The sequence below is a fragment of the Dreissena polymorpha genome, chromosome 14 (assembly GCF_020536995.1).
Source record: "Dreissena polymorpha isolate Duluth1 chromosome 14, UMN_Dpol_1.0, whole genome shotgun sequence".
Taxonomy (NCBI): Eukaryota; Metazoa; Mollusca; class Bivalvia; order Myida; family Dreissenidae; genus Dreissena; species Dreissena polymorpha.
Genome location: NC_068368.1, coordinates 52,628,032 through 52,646,947, shown reverse-complemented (window position 1 = coordinate 52,646,947; position 18,916 = coordinate 52,628,032). Strand labels below are relative to the sequence as shown.

The 18,916-nt window shown below is 33.4% G+C and overlaps 3 protein-coding genes across 5 annotated transcripts in view; all 3 read right to left on the bottom strand.

Annotated features, from left to right (window-relative positions):
- Nucleotides 1-18,916, bottom strand: part of LOC127857122 (uncharacterized) — a 139,770-nt gene that overhangs the window by 16,120 nt on the left and 104,734 nt on the right.
- The window catches only part of LOC127857120 (uncharacterized), a 123,331-nt gene that overhangs the window by 27,850 nt on the left and 76,565 nt on the right, over nucleotides 1-18,916 (bottom strand). The window lies entirely within an intron of this gene.
- On the bottom strand, nucleotides 155-10,428 carry LOC127857118 (uncharacterized). Of its 3 annotated transcripts, none has more exons than XM_052393476.1 (6): nucleotides 10,131-10,428; nucleotides 8,068-8,246; nucleotides 7,306-7,435; nucleotides 6,436-6,618; nucleotides 2,935-3,102; nucleotides 155-1,379 (listed from the first exon to the last, which is right to left on the bottom strand). In XM_052393476.1, exons 1-6 carry the CDS (start codon nucleotides 10,228-10,230, stop codon nucleotides 409-411), a joined length of 1,731 nt encoding a protein of 576 aa, XP_052249436.1. In that variant the 5' UTR covers nucleotides 10,231-10,428; the 3' UTR covers nucleotides 155-408. The 3 variants fall into 3 exon arrangements, with proteins under 3 accessions (XP_052249436.1, XP_052249438.1, XP_052249437.1); XM_052393478.1 differs by having other exon boundaries at nucleotides 10,321-10,413; XM_052393477.1 differs by lacking the exon at nucleotides 10,131-10,428 and adding an exon at nucleotides 8,340-8,622.

Below are 18,916 nucleotides of genomic sequence, written 5' to 3'. Positions count from 1 at the left end.
TGGAAAGTTTGGTTAATAATTTCATTATATTTGCAACAGTAAAGTATACAATAATAACAATAATGTTATTGAATTGTATAATACGCAACATGTACACATAAGAACAATATGTTGGATTAAACGACTTTTACAAGGTCTTAATTAAATACGCCAATTGTAACCAAAACAGTATTTTAATATTATTTATAACGGACATTATGGTATGACACAATTAAAAGAGCACAAGAACACAGTTTCATCTTTTACATTTTAAAGTAATAGTTGTCCTGTATTGTTTTATAAGTTTTATCGAAGAAAACGGTTGCACCTCTTACATTCAAGTTTACTGTAAATTTTATAACGAATAGTAACAGTCTTTCATGTGTTTCTTGGTTTTTCAAGCGACACACACATTGTAACTGCAATTGTCTACCTCGGCAAATGCCCTTCTTTTGCGAACTTTAAAACTCGCACAGCTTCAAGTACCGTCATACCAAATGCTTGTTCAAAATTGTCTTTAGACAGTTCAGCCAAGAGCGCGCCGTCAATCATGTCCTCTCGAAACATCGACTCGTATTTTTCCAGCCGCAGTACTTTAAGATAACCACACACCTCGTTAATCGACAGTTTCTTCACATCAATGCTGTCATTAACTGTTGGTAAATGTTCATTTACGCGGCCAGACTTTTCAGTTAAATCCAGAGTGTGGCTTTGCTGACCTGGATTTGAAGGGCATATTTGCTTGCGTTCTATGGCGTCCTTCGGTTCTTGTCGGAAAGGAGGAATGCTAGTCCTCGGAAGGTCATTTGAGTAGATGGCCAACTTGTGTTCTGCAGATGCCAGCGTCTGCAAGGGAGTCCTCGGTAGGCTCTCGGGCAAATGAGGGCTTTCATGTGTCTTTGGAATCTCCGGTGGCGGCCGACGGGGCTTGATCCCGATGGGCGGTTGGGCCCTAACGGTTGGGACCGGAGCCGGACTATTATTTGGTTGCTGAGATGCACGGGGTTCTGGTCCCGTTGATTTAATGTTTTCACGTGCTTGCACGAGAGACTGTGCAGTTACCGATGATACTGGGTCTTTGTTCTGATTATGAACTTGAGATACATTAAAATGTTTCTGTGGCTGCACTTCCAGCGCTTTGTGTGATTGTAGAGATATATCATGGGCATTACGAATTCCAAACGTTGCCAAAATTGGCTTGTGATAATCTGTGATTTCGTGATATAACCCGGACTCAGTATCTCCATGTTGAGCCTCATCTGAAGGTATAGAGGTGGGGATATCAATCGGGTTCCCGCGACGATATTGGAACACCGAAGCGATGTTTGAGTATTGTCTTGGTTCCACGTAGGAGTAAACGGTGTCTGAATGCACCGCCGATGCGTCGTATTGGGCAATGCCTGGAGTAAAGAAAAACTCTACTGACAACAAAGTTAGATTTATTTTCATATTAATCAGATATTTCCTGTTGTATCATAATACAATAATAAACCTTTTAAAGAAACAGTGAAATGCTTATTAATTAATTAATTAACGATGAAAAAAATGCATATTTTATGCTATTGGAAATGACAAGGGATTATTATAGCAGTGATCACAACAAAATAAGCATGTGTTTAATATTTTATGTTTAAAATATTGATGAAACATGTCCCGGTGTTTATTATTAAAGATTCACGTGTAAATGTGCATGAACACATTTTTAATGTAAGCAACGATAGCTATATAATTTGATATATATATATATAGTTTAATAAAATATGGTATGATATGACAACGAGTGTCAGATCTTTTTTATCACACGCTTTTAAATAAGCAAATTAAAAAAATATTTACGCAAACATAATGATAAATCCCTAATGTTGTTTACATTTCGTGACGTCATTCGACGTTGCAACGTCATTTCAGCACAAAAACAAAATGCGATTATGCGATTGGTCAATAAACGAAAACTAAGCCAATGAAAACGCTTAAAAATCTTGTATTACACATGTGTAATAAAAACAAATATGTAATTGTTGTATTACATTGGAAACAGGGTATAGCATGTAATAATTGTGATTATATATATATATATATATATATATATATATATATATATATATATATATATATATATATATATATAATAAAAGTAAAAACACGTGTCTGGGATTTTAAATATATATTGATTTAGCCAACGCGTTTCGCATAGCTCATCAGGGCATAATACAATATATTACAACGTCAAAATGTCATGGAGATAACGTCATATCAATTATGACGTCATAACGTCAATAAATACAAATGAAATTTAATTTGGGTTTAAATACATGTATAAAATTTTGTTCTTTTGCTAACCTAGCTGAAATATTGTTCGAAAATAGCTTATAAAATGGAAATATTTTAAATTTTGGTTCATTATGTGAACATTCATCTAAATGTTTACTTAAAGGCATCTGTCTTGTTGAGGGGTCTCGCATTTGTTGTTCATGGACAGATCGCCTATTTCTAAGTTTATCGCCAGTTTGGCCTATATAATATAATATATATATATATATATCGATATATTTCAAATGATACCATGATAATGTTTGTTTCGTCTTTCAATGAAGTGCAGCCATTTTCATTAATTGTGTATGATAAACGTGCATGAAAACATTGTTAATGTAAGTTACAATAGGTATCTATATTCTGCAAGTCCCTTGTTTAGCCCCTTGTTACAAGGGCATTCTCTAGATACCATGATAATGTTTGTGTAATCTTTCAATGAAGTGCAGCCATTTTCATTAATTGTATATGATGCGGTAATGTGTTGCGACGTAGTGTTTTGGTTTACTTTTTTGACCAATTCGTCACTTTCTCTGATTGTATTTAAACCCAGTACACCTTAATATACTTAATACTTCACCAAACTGCTGTGTATGTCTTATATATCATATTTTTCAAGTGTCAAAAGGCTTTGATTTCACAAACCTTCATTCCCGTACTCTTTGTCATAATTCAAGTATGAACTAAAACGCGCCAACTCCTCCAGGTAACCCCGCCATTTCTGTTGGGATGTGTTCTTGAGGCACGTCACGCGGGTCATACGCAATTGAGACAGGTACAATGGTACGTGCACAACTTCCGGTCCCATTACACCTGCGGTATTAAATATATAGTGTGAAGACTCATACGAGTAAAAAAGCAAATACAATATATAAAAAGAAACCGTCTCGATTTGTCGTTGAGTTTCTGCCAATAAAAATGATGAAGAATTGGGATGCCTATGGAAATATTCAAGACGAATTACAAAAATTGATATGCGACAGAAATAGGTGCGAGCTATATTAAGCTATGATTGTCTAAGGTTTTTGTCTCATTTCACAAGTTTTGCTGAGTATTGAATATCCTACTATAATGTTATAGAAACCACTTGATTATCAAATTATTAGTACGTTTAAGTCATGCAGATATGTTAAGATTTGAGTCAGCACACCGTCAGGAATACGGGGACCGTCAGGGACATTCGGTTATTTGCTCTCTTTCATTTACTGCACATCTTAATAAACACAAGGCCATTGCTTGCATTTCGTATGTGAAACAGGTCTCAATATGTTGATTGCCGTTAAAGTGAGACTTCAAGATTTGTATATGTGTTAAATTGTAATATATTGATACAAATATGTTACAATAACACAACATAGGCAAGAAAATTATACAATAATTACAACTTCGATAACATTCATATGAATGCTGCATTCTGATTGGATAATTTGTTCACGTGTCCGGTTTTTCATTGGTTCATTTTCATGAACCCACTTCGTATGCAAATTTAAACATTAATACGTACTGGTCATAAACAAGTTGCCAAAATGACGTTATGTTTTTCGCAAAACGTAATGGCGTTGCTTTTTATAGGTCAATTTAGCGCAATGGCGTTATTTTTTTGCGCGAACTTCAACGATATACCCGTTTGACAGAGATGAAACCGAAACTGAAAAAAGATTCATACGCTTAATTAAAAAGGACTTTAATGACCCTTACCACGATAGAATTTCAGCTTTAAGATCATTTTGTGTTGTAATTATAAGCATTGAATAGCATTTTCATGCATTTCATCGGTGTATGAACTGTCGGGAAAAATACACCTAATTTATGCATAAACGCCGACGGCGTAATTTTCCTGACAGTTTATACACCGATGAAACGCAGGCAAATGCTATTCAATTCTTTATTGAAGACCAAGTTCATAATATGCAACAAAGACAAATTAGCTCTCCGAACCGATAGTGCATATTTACCTTCAATAACCGAAGCATTCGTCTTGTTATTAGGATCGGAGTTAGTGTTCGTGTGTCTTATGTATAGATATCGTTGCAGGAAATTAAAATGATCTGTAAATCTAAATTTAGATTCACATCGTACATGCATGCTATACATGCTGGCGAATTCGACTGACAGTACAGACATTTTCGATTTCAGAATTAAATATCTGGCTTATTTTGCATTTTTCGACACATGTTCTTCTTAACTTTTATTTTAATTGAAATATAGAGCGGGGTCGGGTATTTCCGAACATGCGGGTATTAGCGAACATTAATTTAGACCTAAAACTTAACACATGACGTTTACAATGAATTTTATATGACGTCAACAGTTATCGTCACTATCATTTTCCCTTCGCTTTCATAGCCAGCGCAATCAGATATCGATATATATGTAGTTTAAAAAACGACTTTTTTGCAACAGCACCGATTTCTAGTTGAGAAATTTACGTTATTTACTATTTTTTGATGTTAATGCCTAAGATTCCATAGTCTTATAAAATAATGGCTTTCTTCGTAACTTGTATTTATTCGATAATAAACATGTACGACTTCAGGTTCAACTGCGCTTATGTCTCCTTGTCATGACTCTAAAGATTTTAACAGGGTAGTCGGAAATAGCCTCACATTATTTCTAATGTGAGTCTATAACCGAACGTTTTCATTGATCGTATAGATGCTCTGTTCGTATGTTTTTGTAAGCATATTTCATCAGTACGCATAATTTTAGATTTTAACATAATATTATCTAAATGTGTCGAAATAAAGTTTTGCCAATATTAAGCACGAAGTGCACAATTTCCACGAGGATTACATTGGGTTGCCATATCAGTCTTTTGAGTAACTGGCCACGATTGTTTCTGTTTCGCCGAGGAGTACACCGTAAGGACTGATTAGTGTGGTAGGTACAGCAAGGCCACAGAACCACTGAAACTATCCAATGAAAGTGTCACTGGTTTATTCACACATAACTGATTCACAATCGTTTGTTTCTTCAGTGCTATGGAGCCATACTCTTATACTACTTGTTCAGTAGTAAATAACCAGTTTCGGTTTAAAATGAACATAGCCAAACAAATAACCGGTACTGATTATCAATCGATCGCGCATTTATAGAAATTTGACTTACAACTGAGGATTATGTATCATATATGGAGTCATGTGCAAAGTTGGCAGATGTTGTTCATATCAAAGTTTCATCGACCTTCGAGTCTACTGATGCAAATCAGGTTAACCTACGGAACATGAGGCTCAAGAGCCCCGATTTAGACGCGGTTTGTACTTTCAAGCACAACTTTGCAGGAAATCAATAACCACTTCGATATTAACATGCAGCTTATAAAGTGTAATGTTTTCTAGAGATCTCAGCATAATCAATAAATTTCGGACGAAACCGCCGCTAATTTTCGCAATTAGCCCGGTACCGGCATCATTCCCAAAGTAGTGGGGACAATCGCCGAAGAGCCATATGAAAAGGATTTCATCGAATGTGACCACTGTTTTCGCAGATTTCATATTACCTGTGTACAGACCGAGATGTGCCCTTTTAATGTAATTATTGTTGACCATCGCTGTAACATTAAGTAACGAGTAGTCGCCGTTTAATGCAATGCGCGAAGCTCGTGATACGTTAATTAGGAAAATTGCATACAAGTTGTTCTTTTTTACAAGCGTGTTATTTATACATTATACGCGTTTAATTCTCTATGATTGTTGATTTAATAACATTTAAATGAAATGCAATAAACTTTTTAATATTTCAGTAGAAAAATACTGACTTATTAAAAAAAAACATCTTATGTTCGGAAATACCCGACAATCGTGTACGGTAGAGCCGATATGTTCGGAAATGGCCGCAATATGGTTAAGTTTTAACATGAATATATTTTCTATTGGAAGAGTACAGCGCAGTCGTAAATAGCCGCAAATGTAATCTAGAAAGTTGTAGAAATATATGGAATGATGCTATCTTTAAAAAGAGAGTGTATTACCGAACACAACAAAATCTGTCTTAGGTAGTCGGAAATACCCAACCCCGCTATGTGAAATAAGTTTTTTACACATTTTATAAAATTTATAAATTCATAAATATTTGAAAAAAAAAATCGTGCAGTTTCACTTTAAACCCCTGTTCCAAATAACGATATTTTTCGTGAAAATAACCTACCATCAACAATGAAGTTTCCCAGCAGGTACATCTCATCGAAAGCTTTCTGAAGCTGAAGTTTTGGGATGTGATTCGTGCTGATGGTCTGACCTCCCACGCTAATGGTTATGTCCTTTGGGAACTGCACGTGACACGGTAGGCTATATCCGTCCAGGACCCCTTTTATCGTCTGGACCTTGCTCACTGTGAGATAATTTTATCTTGATAAATGAAATTAAGTTATCAGTCACATGCAATTTAATGTTGAAATTATAGAGACGTTGACGTGTCAGATAGGACAAAATATAGGATAGGGTAATAGGTTTTAAATTGTTGCACGACCAGTTCTGAGTTTACTTAATCCAACATGGTATTGAGTAATATGGTTACAAAGAAGGTTTTAAAATGTGCACTTAATTATTGAATGTCTTAAGATATTCAACATTTCGTTTGTGGTACGGGGAAAAGACGAGAACAAAAAAGGAGCACAGTCCAGCATCCTGCAATTTGCCCTAAACTTTTCTCTTCATGAAGATTAAGTTGAATATACTATAACATTGTGTTTGCAAGTTGCGGTTACGCATTAAACATACATAATTTACAAATAGAATCTTAAACTTACAGTAATGTTATATAGGTTATATGATATAATTAGGGTAGGTTTTGTTAAGGGCTGAAAACAGCAATTTTTTTAATGAAAGTATCCCTCTCGCTGATACAAGTTTTCATTATTTAATGTTTTAAGTAGGCGTTCTTAAAGTAGTGGATATTAACTAACATTTCTATCCGTATAGATTTTTAGAGTTTCATTGTTTTTTTATATATAAGAATAAATTGAAAAAAAGTTTTTGAAAGAAAACGGTTGTACGAAGTTACAATAAACCAAAATACATTTGTTTTTCTTGACGACGCAGACTTTCTCAGGGTAGGTCAGCGGGATGCTAATAAGTTTAGAATGATCTCCCATATCGGCCCTGGCGACCACGCGCCGTTGCCTGGATACCGTTTGGATACGGATTATCTGCGAAACAAAGCGCAATAATATGTTAATCCTGTTTTGTTATGAAGACCATAAAACTAGGATTTGTTAAACGTTTTCCATATTGCACTGTTCTTGGTATAGTGAAATTTCACTCAATTCACTCAATTCAGATATTCTTATACTATTTATCTACAAAAGTTCATTTTAAAATCACTACAATACGTGCCATATAATGAAAATGATTCTAAACATGATCAGTTGCATTGACTATATGAGTAACAAAGGTATATATATCGAATCGATGCTTCTCATGTGAAAACATTTGATTAAATGACATGCATTGGCCTTGATTAATAACGTGGGTATTTTTATCTTATGGGCCGGTAACAGTTCCTACGCACGGCATAACATTAGATGGTCATTATCCCTCGCACATGCAAAGTAATTATATAACCACGTACAATATATCTATTTTGAGAGATAATGTACATGTAAGCTCAACAACGACACATAATCAGCTGTTTTGCAAGGGATATTCTGAACTACTTAATCGCAAAAATAAGCAAATATTACTACAGTTTATGCAATAATGATGCAATACAAAAACTGCAGTAAAGGACATCTGCTATTTCCACCAGCTTCTAAGTTTTACAACTGTTATTATAACTCACCATCTCTCTATCGAATGTGTCCGCCACGATGTCTCCGAGGAATCCCTGACTGATCATGACAACCTGTGGCAACTCATTTACGAAGCGCTCGTAGAACTCGGCCACGGTGTAATCGGTATTTTCCACATCGAAATCCATTGTTTTAACGAAACGTTTGGGCTCCTGAACACCACTTGGATCTACAGCGACATAAATTTAAACAAATAACAGTTAAAACGGGTTTTGTTATAAATAATCGTGTTATTCGTATCACTTTCACAACTGCTACATACCATTCATTCACTGCAACTGGAAGGAAAGTGTTTTCCATGAACGAATAAAAGTTCAGACGAACGATTGTTGTTATGCTCTTTTATGATAAAAACGGTTATTCCTTTTGATTATTTGTGGTTCAAAGCCGGTTTAAGGGCGAAACAATCTCATACTTCACAAAGCTGAAAAAACAATAAGAATTTGGCAATTTCATTTTCACGATTTATTCACTTGGTTGTAAATATTGGAATGTTATCATAATGTGTATAAATCCACTGTTGACATAAGCTTGAACACGCAGTATTAAATGACACTGATATTCAAGATAACATTTCGTCTTTAATCACTTCCTTGTTCCGTCTTTTATTATGTAAATGCGGTGCGTTGAGTACAGGGTAAGTTTTTAGCTTAACTCGATTTTGATTTATAATTTGAGATATTGTAGAAGTTTTATTAAAAATGTTTAAATTAATTTGCATTTATTTTAGTAAGACATTTCATCGTACATTGGTAATGTGTCAATACTTTGATGCATGACTGTTTTTAACGATGTTTTACTATTGCTCCCTAAGATCTGACAATTATAATAGTTTATGCAAGGTTCTTAAATATTGTTAACAAAAAGAGAATCAGCTGTTACTTGCACTAATTTCATTTATTTGTGCTTAAATGTTAGTAATGTGTTTTTCAAAAACTTTGTTGTGGTGTATTTTAGCCTTGAGAAATTAAGAAGTAACTTAAGTTTATGGAATAATTATTAATATACTTTGCTTTTTAAATTTGAATTACGTTGCTGATAGAGATTTCTATTTATCTACACTTGTCTTTTATGATGTATTCTTAGTATAGTATTTGATCAAGCCAACACTTATCTGGTTTAAAAATACCAATACTTTGGATTGATCGTCGATGACCTCACTTATAATCATTGATTGTTTTTACTATGTTGTTTATATTTTCCTGTATCACATAAGCAATTTATCTTTTGCATTCAATTAAAGGCTGCTGGAGAGGAACGCACTTTCTCTCTTTATTATGTCTGAAGAGTTGCATTGTTCCTCGACCACATGAATCACACACCGGCATGGAATACTTTTTACGTTTATACCGTCACTGAATCAACACCAATGGTTTCTATGCAAACTCTTTAAAAGTTTTATAAAGTCTAATGACCTATAGATTACTTATCGATCCATGCACTGCTCATTTTCGATTTAAATTTTGAACTTATGATTCTAATGGAATTGCGACTTTACTTTGGTATGGACTATATAGCTCTTGATTCCAGCTTATAATCAGGCGTTTTAATGAGACGAGACTTACTGACAACCCATTTGTCAAATGCAATGCTAACGGCATGTCATATTTTATTATTTTATATTGTGCTGATTTATCCTACAATCTAAATGCATGAACATATGCCGCCCGTTCGACATATTTTAAAGGTATAACAACTACAATGCCTTCTTTGATCCTCCCAGGACAATTCCTATAAATAAATTGTTATGTATTGCCATCCTGCTGTTGTCACAATTTAGCAACCGTTATACAAAAAATCAAAATGCATATGCAGAGAGCAAACGTTGCAGTAAACCATTCATAAAACAGCTTATAGCTGTTAAAATATTAATACGATATTTTCTTTGGTAAATACTTAGTGAATAGGTGGGTTTGGCTAGAAGTTCCTTTTTTAAAGAGTATTTAAATAATATGATGTTTTAGTCCAATTGTTTTGTTCAACAGAAACAGTGTACAAAAAAGTATACTCAAATATAATGAAACGTTATACAATATAACATAGGAATGGTCACCTGGTTTAGATTCTGGTTTAGGAAACATTACGTTAACAATGCCTTGGTGTGACATCATAACACTTCTTATAGTAATGTCCAAATGAGAGTTAGTATCCATAATTACGATGACGTAAAAAAACTGTCTAATTTTACAACTGCATTGAAGTTCTACTTCCGGTCTAATCACACACAGTAACACACAACTTACTGAAATACGAGTGTTCAATACTAAACCTATCAATTATATAGAGATTTAGGGAATGCACATACAACTTCAACTAAATATATTTAAATTAAAAAAACGCATGCAGCGTAGTTTATATAAAGAAATAAATGTTATGTACGGCTGACGGTGTTTTACTTATCTTATCGGATGTAACCCGTGAGATAGATGTTATCTATTGGGGACAGGTATAGCAAATAACTAAAACGTTTATCTTACTAAACGTACCAAAGTATAAATAACCTCCTAACTAAGTTCATTAACAAAATTATCTTATATCTCTCTTAAAATGTGCAATTATGACCAATACAGAGTGTTATCAATGTTAACCATGTTACAATTCATTGTACACATGTTACGCTCAGTATTTGCTAAAATTCAAGCGATACAAACGCGCTATTGGAATGAACTGAACAACGCAAAATATCACTCAAATTTATTTCAAAACATACCAATGTTAATTTAAAAATCGCTCCTTAAGTTCGTCTTGAATTTACGTTTTACTAATTCAGTTATACACTAAGCTGCGTACCAGAAAACCATTTAATATAATTGTCCTCTAACTCGAGTGGATATACCCAGTTTCCCTTACGGGTCGTCTTGTGCAAATGCTTGGGAGGATATACATTTTGTAAGTAAGGCCCATAACGCGTACGGTATCTAAGATAGAAACCATTAAATACTACAACACTTGTAACCGTTTGTATTAACTTGCAAAAATAATCACTCATATGCCATAGAACTTTGTAATTTGATGAGTGTAAGCTTGATATTAGAACATGCTTAATGGAAGATATGCTATTGACAATAAAAATAAAGTTTGTTTAATTGTCAGCTTATGGAAGATAATTATACATCTGAACTGTCTAATTGAACGCCTTATCATTGAACATGCCTAGTGAAAGATATGCTATAAATAGTAAACAACTTAACTATTTCATCATTCTCCTTCTCCGGAAACATGCTTGTAACCTTGGCCCGATAGACAGAGAGCAGGCCTTGACGAGCCGGATCAACACTTAGGCTGTTGGCCATGTTCTTTTCATCAATGTGAAGGTTTTTTTGCATAACAAATTGTAATAATTATGTAGTGCCTCTTTTAAAGGATATATAAACACATTTTTATGCTTTTGTACCTATTAGTCCTTTACTTATTCAAAACTATCGGTTCATACGTGTCTTCATGTTTTTGTTTCTTACATTTACATTTTAAATACGTATGTGCCTATGCTGAGAACATTTGATTGGTATTTTATACAAGCGTGTGATGTATTTTTATCCACGTTACAATTTGATGGTACTTTCTTATACTCTATATGTATCATACCAAACTTGTAAAACAAAGTAATAGTCAATTGATCGTTAGGCCACGTAAAATGCTAGATATGAATACATATATTATCCATAAATATAATTGTTTATATCCTCTATTATCTACTTTCTACACTTTTTACAACGTCTATTTCGATTTATTTTCAAGACTTAAAAAACGACACTGTTTGCAACACATCACATTGCAGCAAATAAATATTAACATTTGTGCTGAAAGGCATTTGAATACTTTATATGAATACATCGTGTCCACTTCGTTGATATCGTTCATCTTGAATGATATATACATGACACAGCGACACCACACACATTACTTCTTGATACCTTGATAATTAGCAACGTTACATTCACACCTATCTTTTACAACTATTAGTTTACGTGTCCTTAGGTTTGGGCTCAATCTGCTGTGCACCAATTGCTGTTCTTCAGTTCATAAACGATTTCAGACGATCCGTCAAACGAATCAACAAGTTGTGTTCGATATTTATGAGTGCTAAACATTGTATTTATTTACTTACAGTACAGTATAACGGATAACGGTAAGTTTCCTGAAACATTTTAACAATCACAGCTTTTCTCCAGAAGAGTTTATGTCCGCATGCGTCAGAAATATAATGTGCATTTACTAAAAATGTGCATGTTGTTTGCGCTCAGGAATAAGGCTGTTGAAGTTTGTTTTAGGTTTAAATTGTTTTGGACCATGCCACATAAAGGCAAGACGCTCTGCTTGGATGGCTTACCATACTGCAGGTTAAATCGACGATTGTTCTACTTGTTCGTTGTCTTTTAAACATTTGTATTAACCACTTAACGCTTGATTGCTAGATAAGTTTAGTTTTTAATAACCAAATTTTTCTTCTCTGTTATTCATTCAACTGTAGGTGAGTGTCTAAAATTATGGTCCAAATTATATTTAAGACCGAAAAATCTCAATAATTCACGACATTTATTAAGGAGAGACACAGAATACTTCTGGCATCTATTGTTATACCTACCCCTTAAACGATAGTAACTCTACCATTCAGTAACATGTTATTACAATTTGAAGAGAAACATTTATAATCGTTAACGTCTGATAATCAGTTATTCAATAAATAAACGTCGTTTTCAGCTACGTTTCGTCTTTTATTTTTCGAATGCAGATCATGCTCAGAGACGTGGATCAATTTTGAGCTACCATAATAGAATCTTTGTTCAAAGTATAACATTTTTCAAATGTAAATACTGCACAAATAAAGATGGGTCTCCAACAGAGTAACCGTAAGTAATTTTATTTGAAAAATATACAGTTATTTAGAAAACATATACAATCATCACTTTGATGTGTGGCCATTATGTCTTTTTTATCGATTATAAACCTTAAATAACAGCTGTGAACAAGTTACACGTATCTGATTCGTGAAATATGTTGGCTCAAACATGCGAATATAGAAAACTTCGGTGGAAACTCATTTATAAAATCGTTTTTTAAACAATTATACAAAAGACATTTATCATGCGTATAACGATACCTATAATTGAAGATACGTACATGAATTGAAATCAATACCTGGCACTGTATAAACCTCCTTAGTACTGAGGGCTTATTCATCAGGCAAGTCAATAAACGCACCTAAGATGGCTATTAAACATGACATAATTTATGAAAGTAGTTGTGGCACATCATACCGAGAATGTTATATTCTATCTTTAGTATCAGTATACTGTTTGCCGTTTGTTGCATTAATATCGAACAATTGTTTGATAATGTTCACCCCGCCTGTAGTGACGATATTGTTTTTTGACATAATGGTGTAATAATGATGTGTGGATAACTTATGATTTCATATTACAGTTTATATTTAAAATGTTTACATAATAGTGATCTTAAAGTGTGGCAGCAAAAGAAAGTCAAGGTATGGCAATTGCTTGATTTAAAGGAGTTCCCCCCCATGTTTATTATACATACAAACTTGCATGCCTCACTCCTTCTGCATGTTGCGTTATAATTTTATAAAAAAGTTACACAATAATCATATATTCAAAAGCTCAAGCATGTTTTTCAAACTTTGAATGCAATTGCTTGAAGAACTATTGATATTTGTTTAAAAGAACACATGTACATGTAAGCTTATGTACGCAACCCCTCGCGTGCACTTGTCATTTATCGTTTAAAGATAGTTATTTCTCATCAAATATGATTGATTCATCGCGCTTTTTCTGGAGTTATCGGCATATGTTTAAGGACTAAAGCCAAATTTAAATCAAGATAGATTATTCCCATGCACACGAGTAAAAAATCAACATGAACCTAATGAACAATAGACTAGCAACCAACATACAAGACAGACCAACATTAGCTGGTTCAAAGAAATGGTGCTTTTTAATAAACATAATCTACAACATTCATGCTTTTTATTTTATTTTATATTTAACAGCACAATCGTCATACCCTCGAATGGTTATAATCATGAACAACACAATCATGAAAATTATCAATATTACCATAACATGTATTCCACTCATTACCAGTACTTCAACAACTTTCTTCTCAAATGAAACGTGTTGCAATCGTTTACATCAAAACAAATATGCAAAGCAGCAGCATTTAGGTATCGTATGTAAACACCATTCACAAATATCTCGCTTTCTTCAGTATTTTGATCAGTACTGTTTCCACACAATAGACACGATGAATTAATTTCTTTTTAAAAGTAGCTGCATATATGGTATACATCAAGTATAGTCTTCCTTAATTTATTATTATTTTGAAACCAGTATTACTTAGTGTATGTTGCCTTTCGAAACTTCATCAAGTTGTATTATTATCAAACACATTTTATGTAAATTTATGTAAATATTATGACGTTCGTCTTATTATGTCATGGATAATCGCATGGAGGTCAGTGTAATATAGTACACAGTCTTTTAAGGTATATCATATCATAACTGACATACTTCATCGAACCATGCAATCATAATAGGACACTTTAAGTAAGAATTATTCTGAAAGTGTTCTTTAAGTATAAACTCATCACACAAATGCGTGGGGCAATCACATATATTATGTTGATAAGGCAACCAAGACCTTTGTTTGTTTAACTGATGAACAGTATTCGTAAACTATCAGAGGTCAATAATGTCCTCATTGTCCTTAAATGTGACAATGTAGTTAAAGTAAAAAAACGCTTTTGTTATAAACAGTTAGCTAGTATCAGACACGTCAATTGCAATGCAATAAATAGGGAGTAAGGTCCCCAAGTTAAAACCCTACATTGGCTAGATATGAAACACATATCTAGCCGTTACTGAGAATTTTGGATGTGTGACAATGCAAACGCATTTGCAGAATACATATACGGATAAATAAAATATCTGCGTTAAAATATGTTGGGGCAAATGTTTTTAACCGTTTTGCCTACCCCCATGCGTTTTTTTTTTCTTTAACCCCTGCGTTGCCGAGTTTTTATGCGCAGCATATGAACGCAACACAACCAAGTTATATGAATGTCAGGTTTTTTAAGTGATGCAAAATTTATGAAATCAACATGACCAGTTTTGTTTATGAAATTAATAACACCAAACCCCTTTGATACAATATTTGCATGCTAACTTGCTTCCATGTTTACACAATTTTCTAGGGAGGTGGAAGTTATTCGAACCCTAACGTATGTGACAATGCTGTCTGGTTAAGGATCGAACCAGGTACACTGCAGTGGAATCGTAGTAGCAGCAGAACACGCTGATTAATTGGTCTAATCGGTGTTATAAGAAATTATTTGTACTGTTAATATACTGGTTTGCAGACACTAAGTTCGTCTACCAAGTAAGCTTATGCCATAAATAATACATCATAGAAAGCAGTTTAACAAACGTGGCAGCCGTATAACGCTCTATTGGTTATTTCGTTCTTTATAACTAAGCTAGACGCGTTTCTCAGTAGTAGACACACACATAGTTTTGATGTATATTTGACCTAATACTTGCATTCGAAATGAACTTTTCACGTTTTAAAACTTTCGTATTTGGTCTGGTTTCAATGGCTATGTTATTTGTTATTTGTACATCAAGGAAGGACTTAATACAAGGTATTATCATTTATTATTCTCTTCTTTCAAACATTGATAAACATTTTATTTTATGAAATACTTTTTGAAAAACAAAGTATTATGTACCGTGCGGCGAAGAATTATATGTTTGTGTACAGTTTTATTATTTTTTATATTTGTGTCTATTTTTCTGAAACACAACTCGAGTAAAACACTTAAAAAATAAAAAAATAAAAATAATAATATATAGAAAATATTATATCACAAAGTAAAATAATGCAAACTATTATAAATTACAAAATACACTATAAATAAAATATACAATCAATCAAATATAATATAAATAAAATAAACATACAATAAAATATTAATATAATGTTATTTGTTTAATGACTAAAGCCGTTTATTTATCTCGTGTTTTTTCGCATACAATTATTTCAACCAGTGATCGTATCACTATGCTATTAAGATATCTGAAACGTTACGTTGAAATACCTTTACAAAATTCCACGTTTAAACTGTTGATACAGGCCACGTGTTACGAAGACTTCTTTTAACATTGTGAAGTATAAACTTTAAAATAATAAAAACATTATACACGTTTTCGTGTATTGATTTTTGTTAAAATGTGCCTTTATTTTTGCAATGTTTGCCATTGCTTATTTTAGAAGCAGGAACTTATTTGCAAGTTATTTTTAGTATTAACCATAGGCTAAAATATTGTGTAAAACACATAATTAATTTGATTGGGTGCGACAAATTAACAAAATGGCGTCTTAATGTTATATATAGACTAAATCAAATTATCTCAACTAATTATAAGCCAATCTTTACAGAGTAACACAAACATTCTATACAATGATACACATAACATGAATGTTATGATTAACCTACCGTTTTCAAGAAGTTTGATTTGACTGATGGGGGGTGGGGGTAAGATTGGTATTAAATTGTTTTCAAACCAAAATATACACACACACAAACTACCAACTTGCTTTTTTCAGTTTCCATGACATTTGGTTTTACCAGAATACTTCAGCCTACACAGAATAATCACCTCATCTACTATTTATTTCATATTGAGTTTATATTTTCAAATGATGATTAAAAAATACTTGAAGGGGGTAAGTTAAATTGTTGGGCAAAATTAAGCTATAGAATAAACGTGTATATCTGTATTTTATAATTGTAACTGAAGAATGCAACGCGTTTGAAGTCCGTATTGACCAGCACGTCGTTTAAACTCCATCGAAAGCCCTTTGACCGTTTTATTGAAAGCGGGCCGATTACAGACATCGCACACAGCTTGGATGTTAATTGTTGTTTTAGTATATTTCCATATGTGTACAATCAATTAACATGTATTATTTCTCCATTTACCGCACCATTATACTTAGCCCAACCATTATTGTGGAGATGCGTATGGCCATTAATCTTGTGTCTTAACTGAGCGGATAACACAAGCAGGAATCATGTTTTATCTATTGACATTGAACTACCGATACACATTATTCGTGCGCATTGACAAACCACACAAGTGTTCAGTATCGTTTGTGATAACGGTGATGACTCCTGTAGTCTTGCAACATGGATGCGCATTGTATTGAAAAATGTATTTCGTAAAAGGAGTGGGCTTCAGACATATAATAGCGAGTAACTACTATGTAAAACAAATAATATGTTTAAGTGTGTTCAATTAAATGGAATTTGTTTGACTAAGATTGGATTGATTGCACGAAATCGTTTTTAAAACACTTTCCGCAACAATTGTTACAAAGCTGAAGGTGTTTGTCTAGATTTAAATTGTTAGAAACAATTAAAAGCGATTGCCTTTAAAACAAGTAGTTTACGGATGATATCATATATTTGTCCATTCGTCTGCTAATGCTTTAGCGTAAAATGTATTTTATTGTGATTGACTATTCCGCAGTTGGTACACTTATAATGAAAATAACATGTAGGTATTGAATAAAGGCTATCGATGATGAAGTAATATCCATCTCTAACATGTTTTATTGACCGATGCTTAAGGAAAGGTCAATAATTATTATATCGGTGAATATCACATCATAGTCAATGACCAATTAGCCATAAAGTGCTTTATGACATGATAGCTTCACGGCATCTACAGTTTTCAAAACACGTGGAGACAGCTGCTCACTTCCAATTACGGGGGCGTAGCTAGAATTTTTTTAGCTGTAGGCACGGATAAGATACACACAAAAAACGGGGGATCCGGGGGTCGTCTTCCTAACATTTTAAAAATCCTATTTCGTCTGTGGTGAGACTTAAAGCATATCTTGACAAATAATAAGATAAGAAAATATAAGACTTTGGCTTGTTTTCTTTGATATTTTACTGTTTTATCTCAATGTCAGAGAATTTAATTTTATTGTATTATCTTTATTCCAGAGAACTAACTTTTAAAACAATATGGAACAGAAAAACATTTAAAAGTGTAACACTCCACTTATTCAAAAGTCAAACCATGGATATTATTTCCAATAATACTGTCTGCATGTCTGTCTACATGTCTATAACGGCACGTTATTGTAAGGCATCAAGCGACCTAACCGAGCCGGATTCAGTCAATGGATAAAAATCCAACGATAATCGATTACAACTTACTGTAGTGTTCAAAGGGAGACAAGTAGATCTACATGTAGATCTATGTAAACTTGAATCAGCAAGTCACGTGAAAAGAAGCGAGCTAGAACCTATGCACATTAAAAGAAGTAGATTTAATAATTGGAAGATATGTTCTTTGAACACGACCAGAATCCATTGTCTGAGGATTATGTCAATATGAAATGTAGATTCCTAACACATCACCCGCTTGTTTCGAAGTTGAAGCATTTTTTTTTTCATGTTTCAAACAAAATTGTAGACCCGGGCCGGCCGTGCCTTATAGCAGCTACGCCACTGAATTAGGTTAATTTTAGACATAAAAAATAACAACACGTTTACAACGGCCAATAAATGCATAACATTATTAAGAGAATCAAATAATATCACTTGATATACAATAAACTAAATATGACATTGTGTACTGTTTAAATAACGTAAATGTAAAATAAAAAGTACTGGACGTAAGGTTTTTTGGTTGTACAGTTGCGAGAAGCTGTGCACTGCACTTATTTATACTATTGTCCATTTTCAGACTCGTGTGATTAGTTCAAACAACGCTATTTCATTGAGAGACGATCACATGTAAAGCAAAT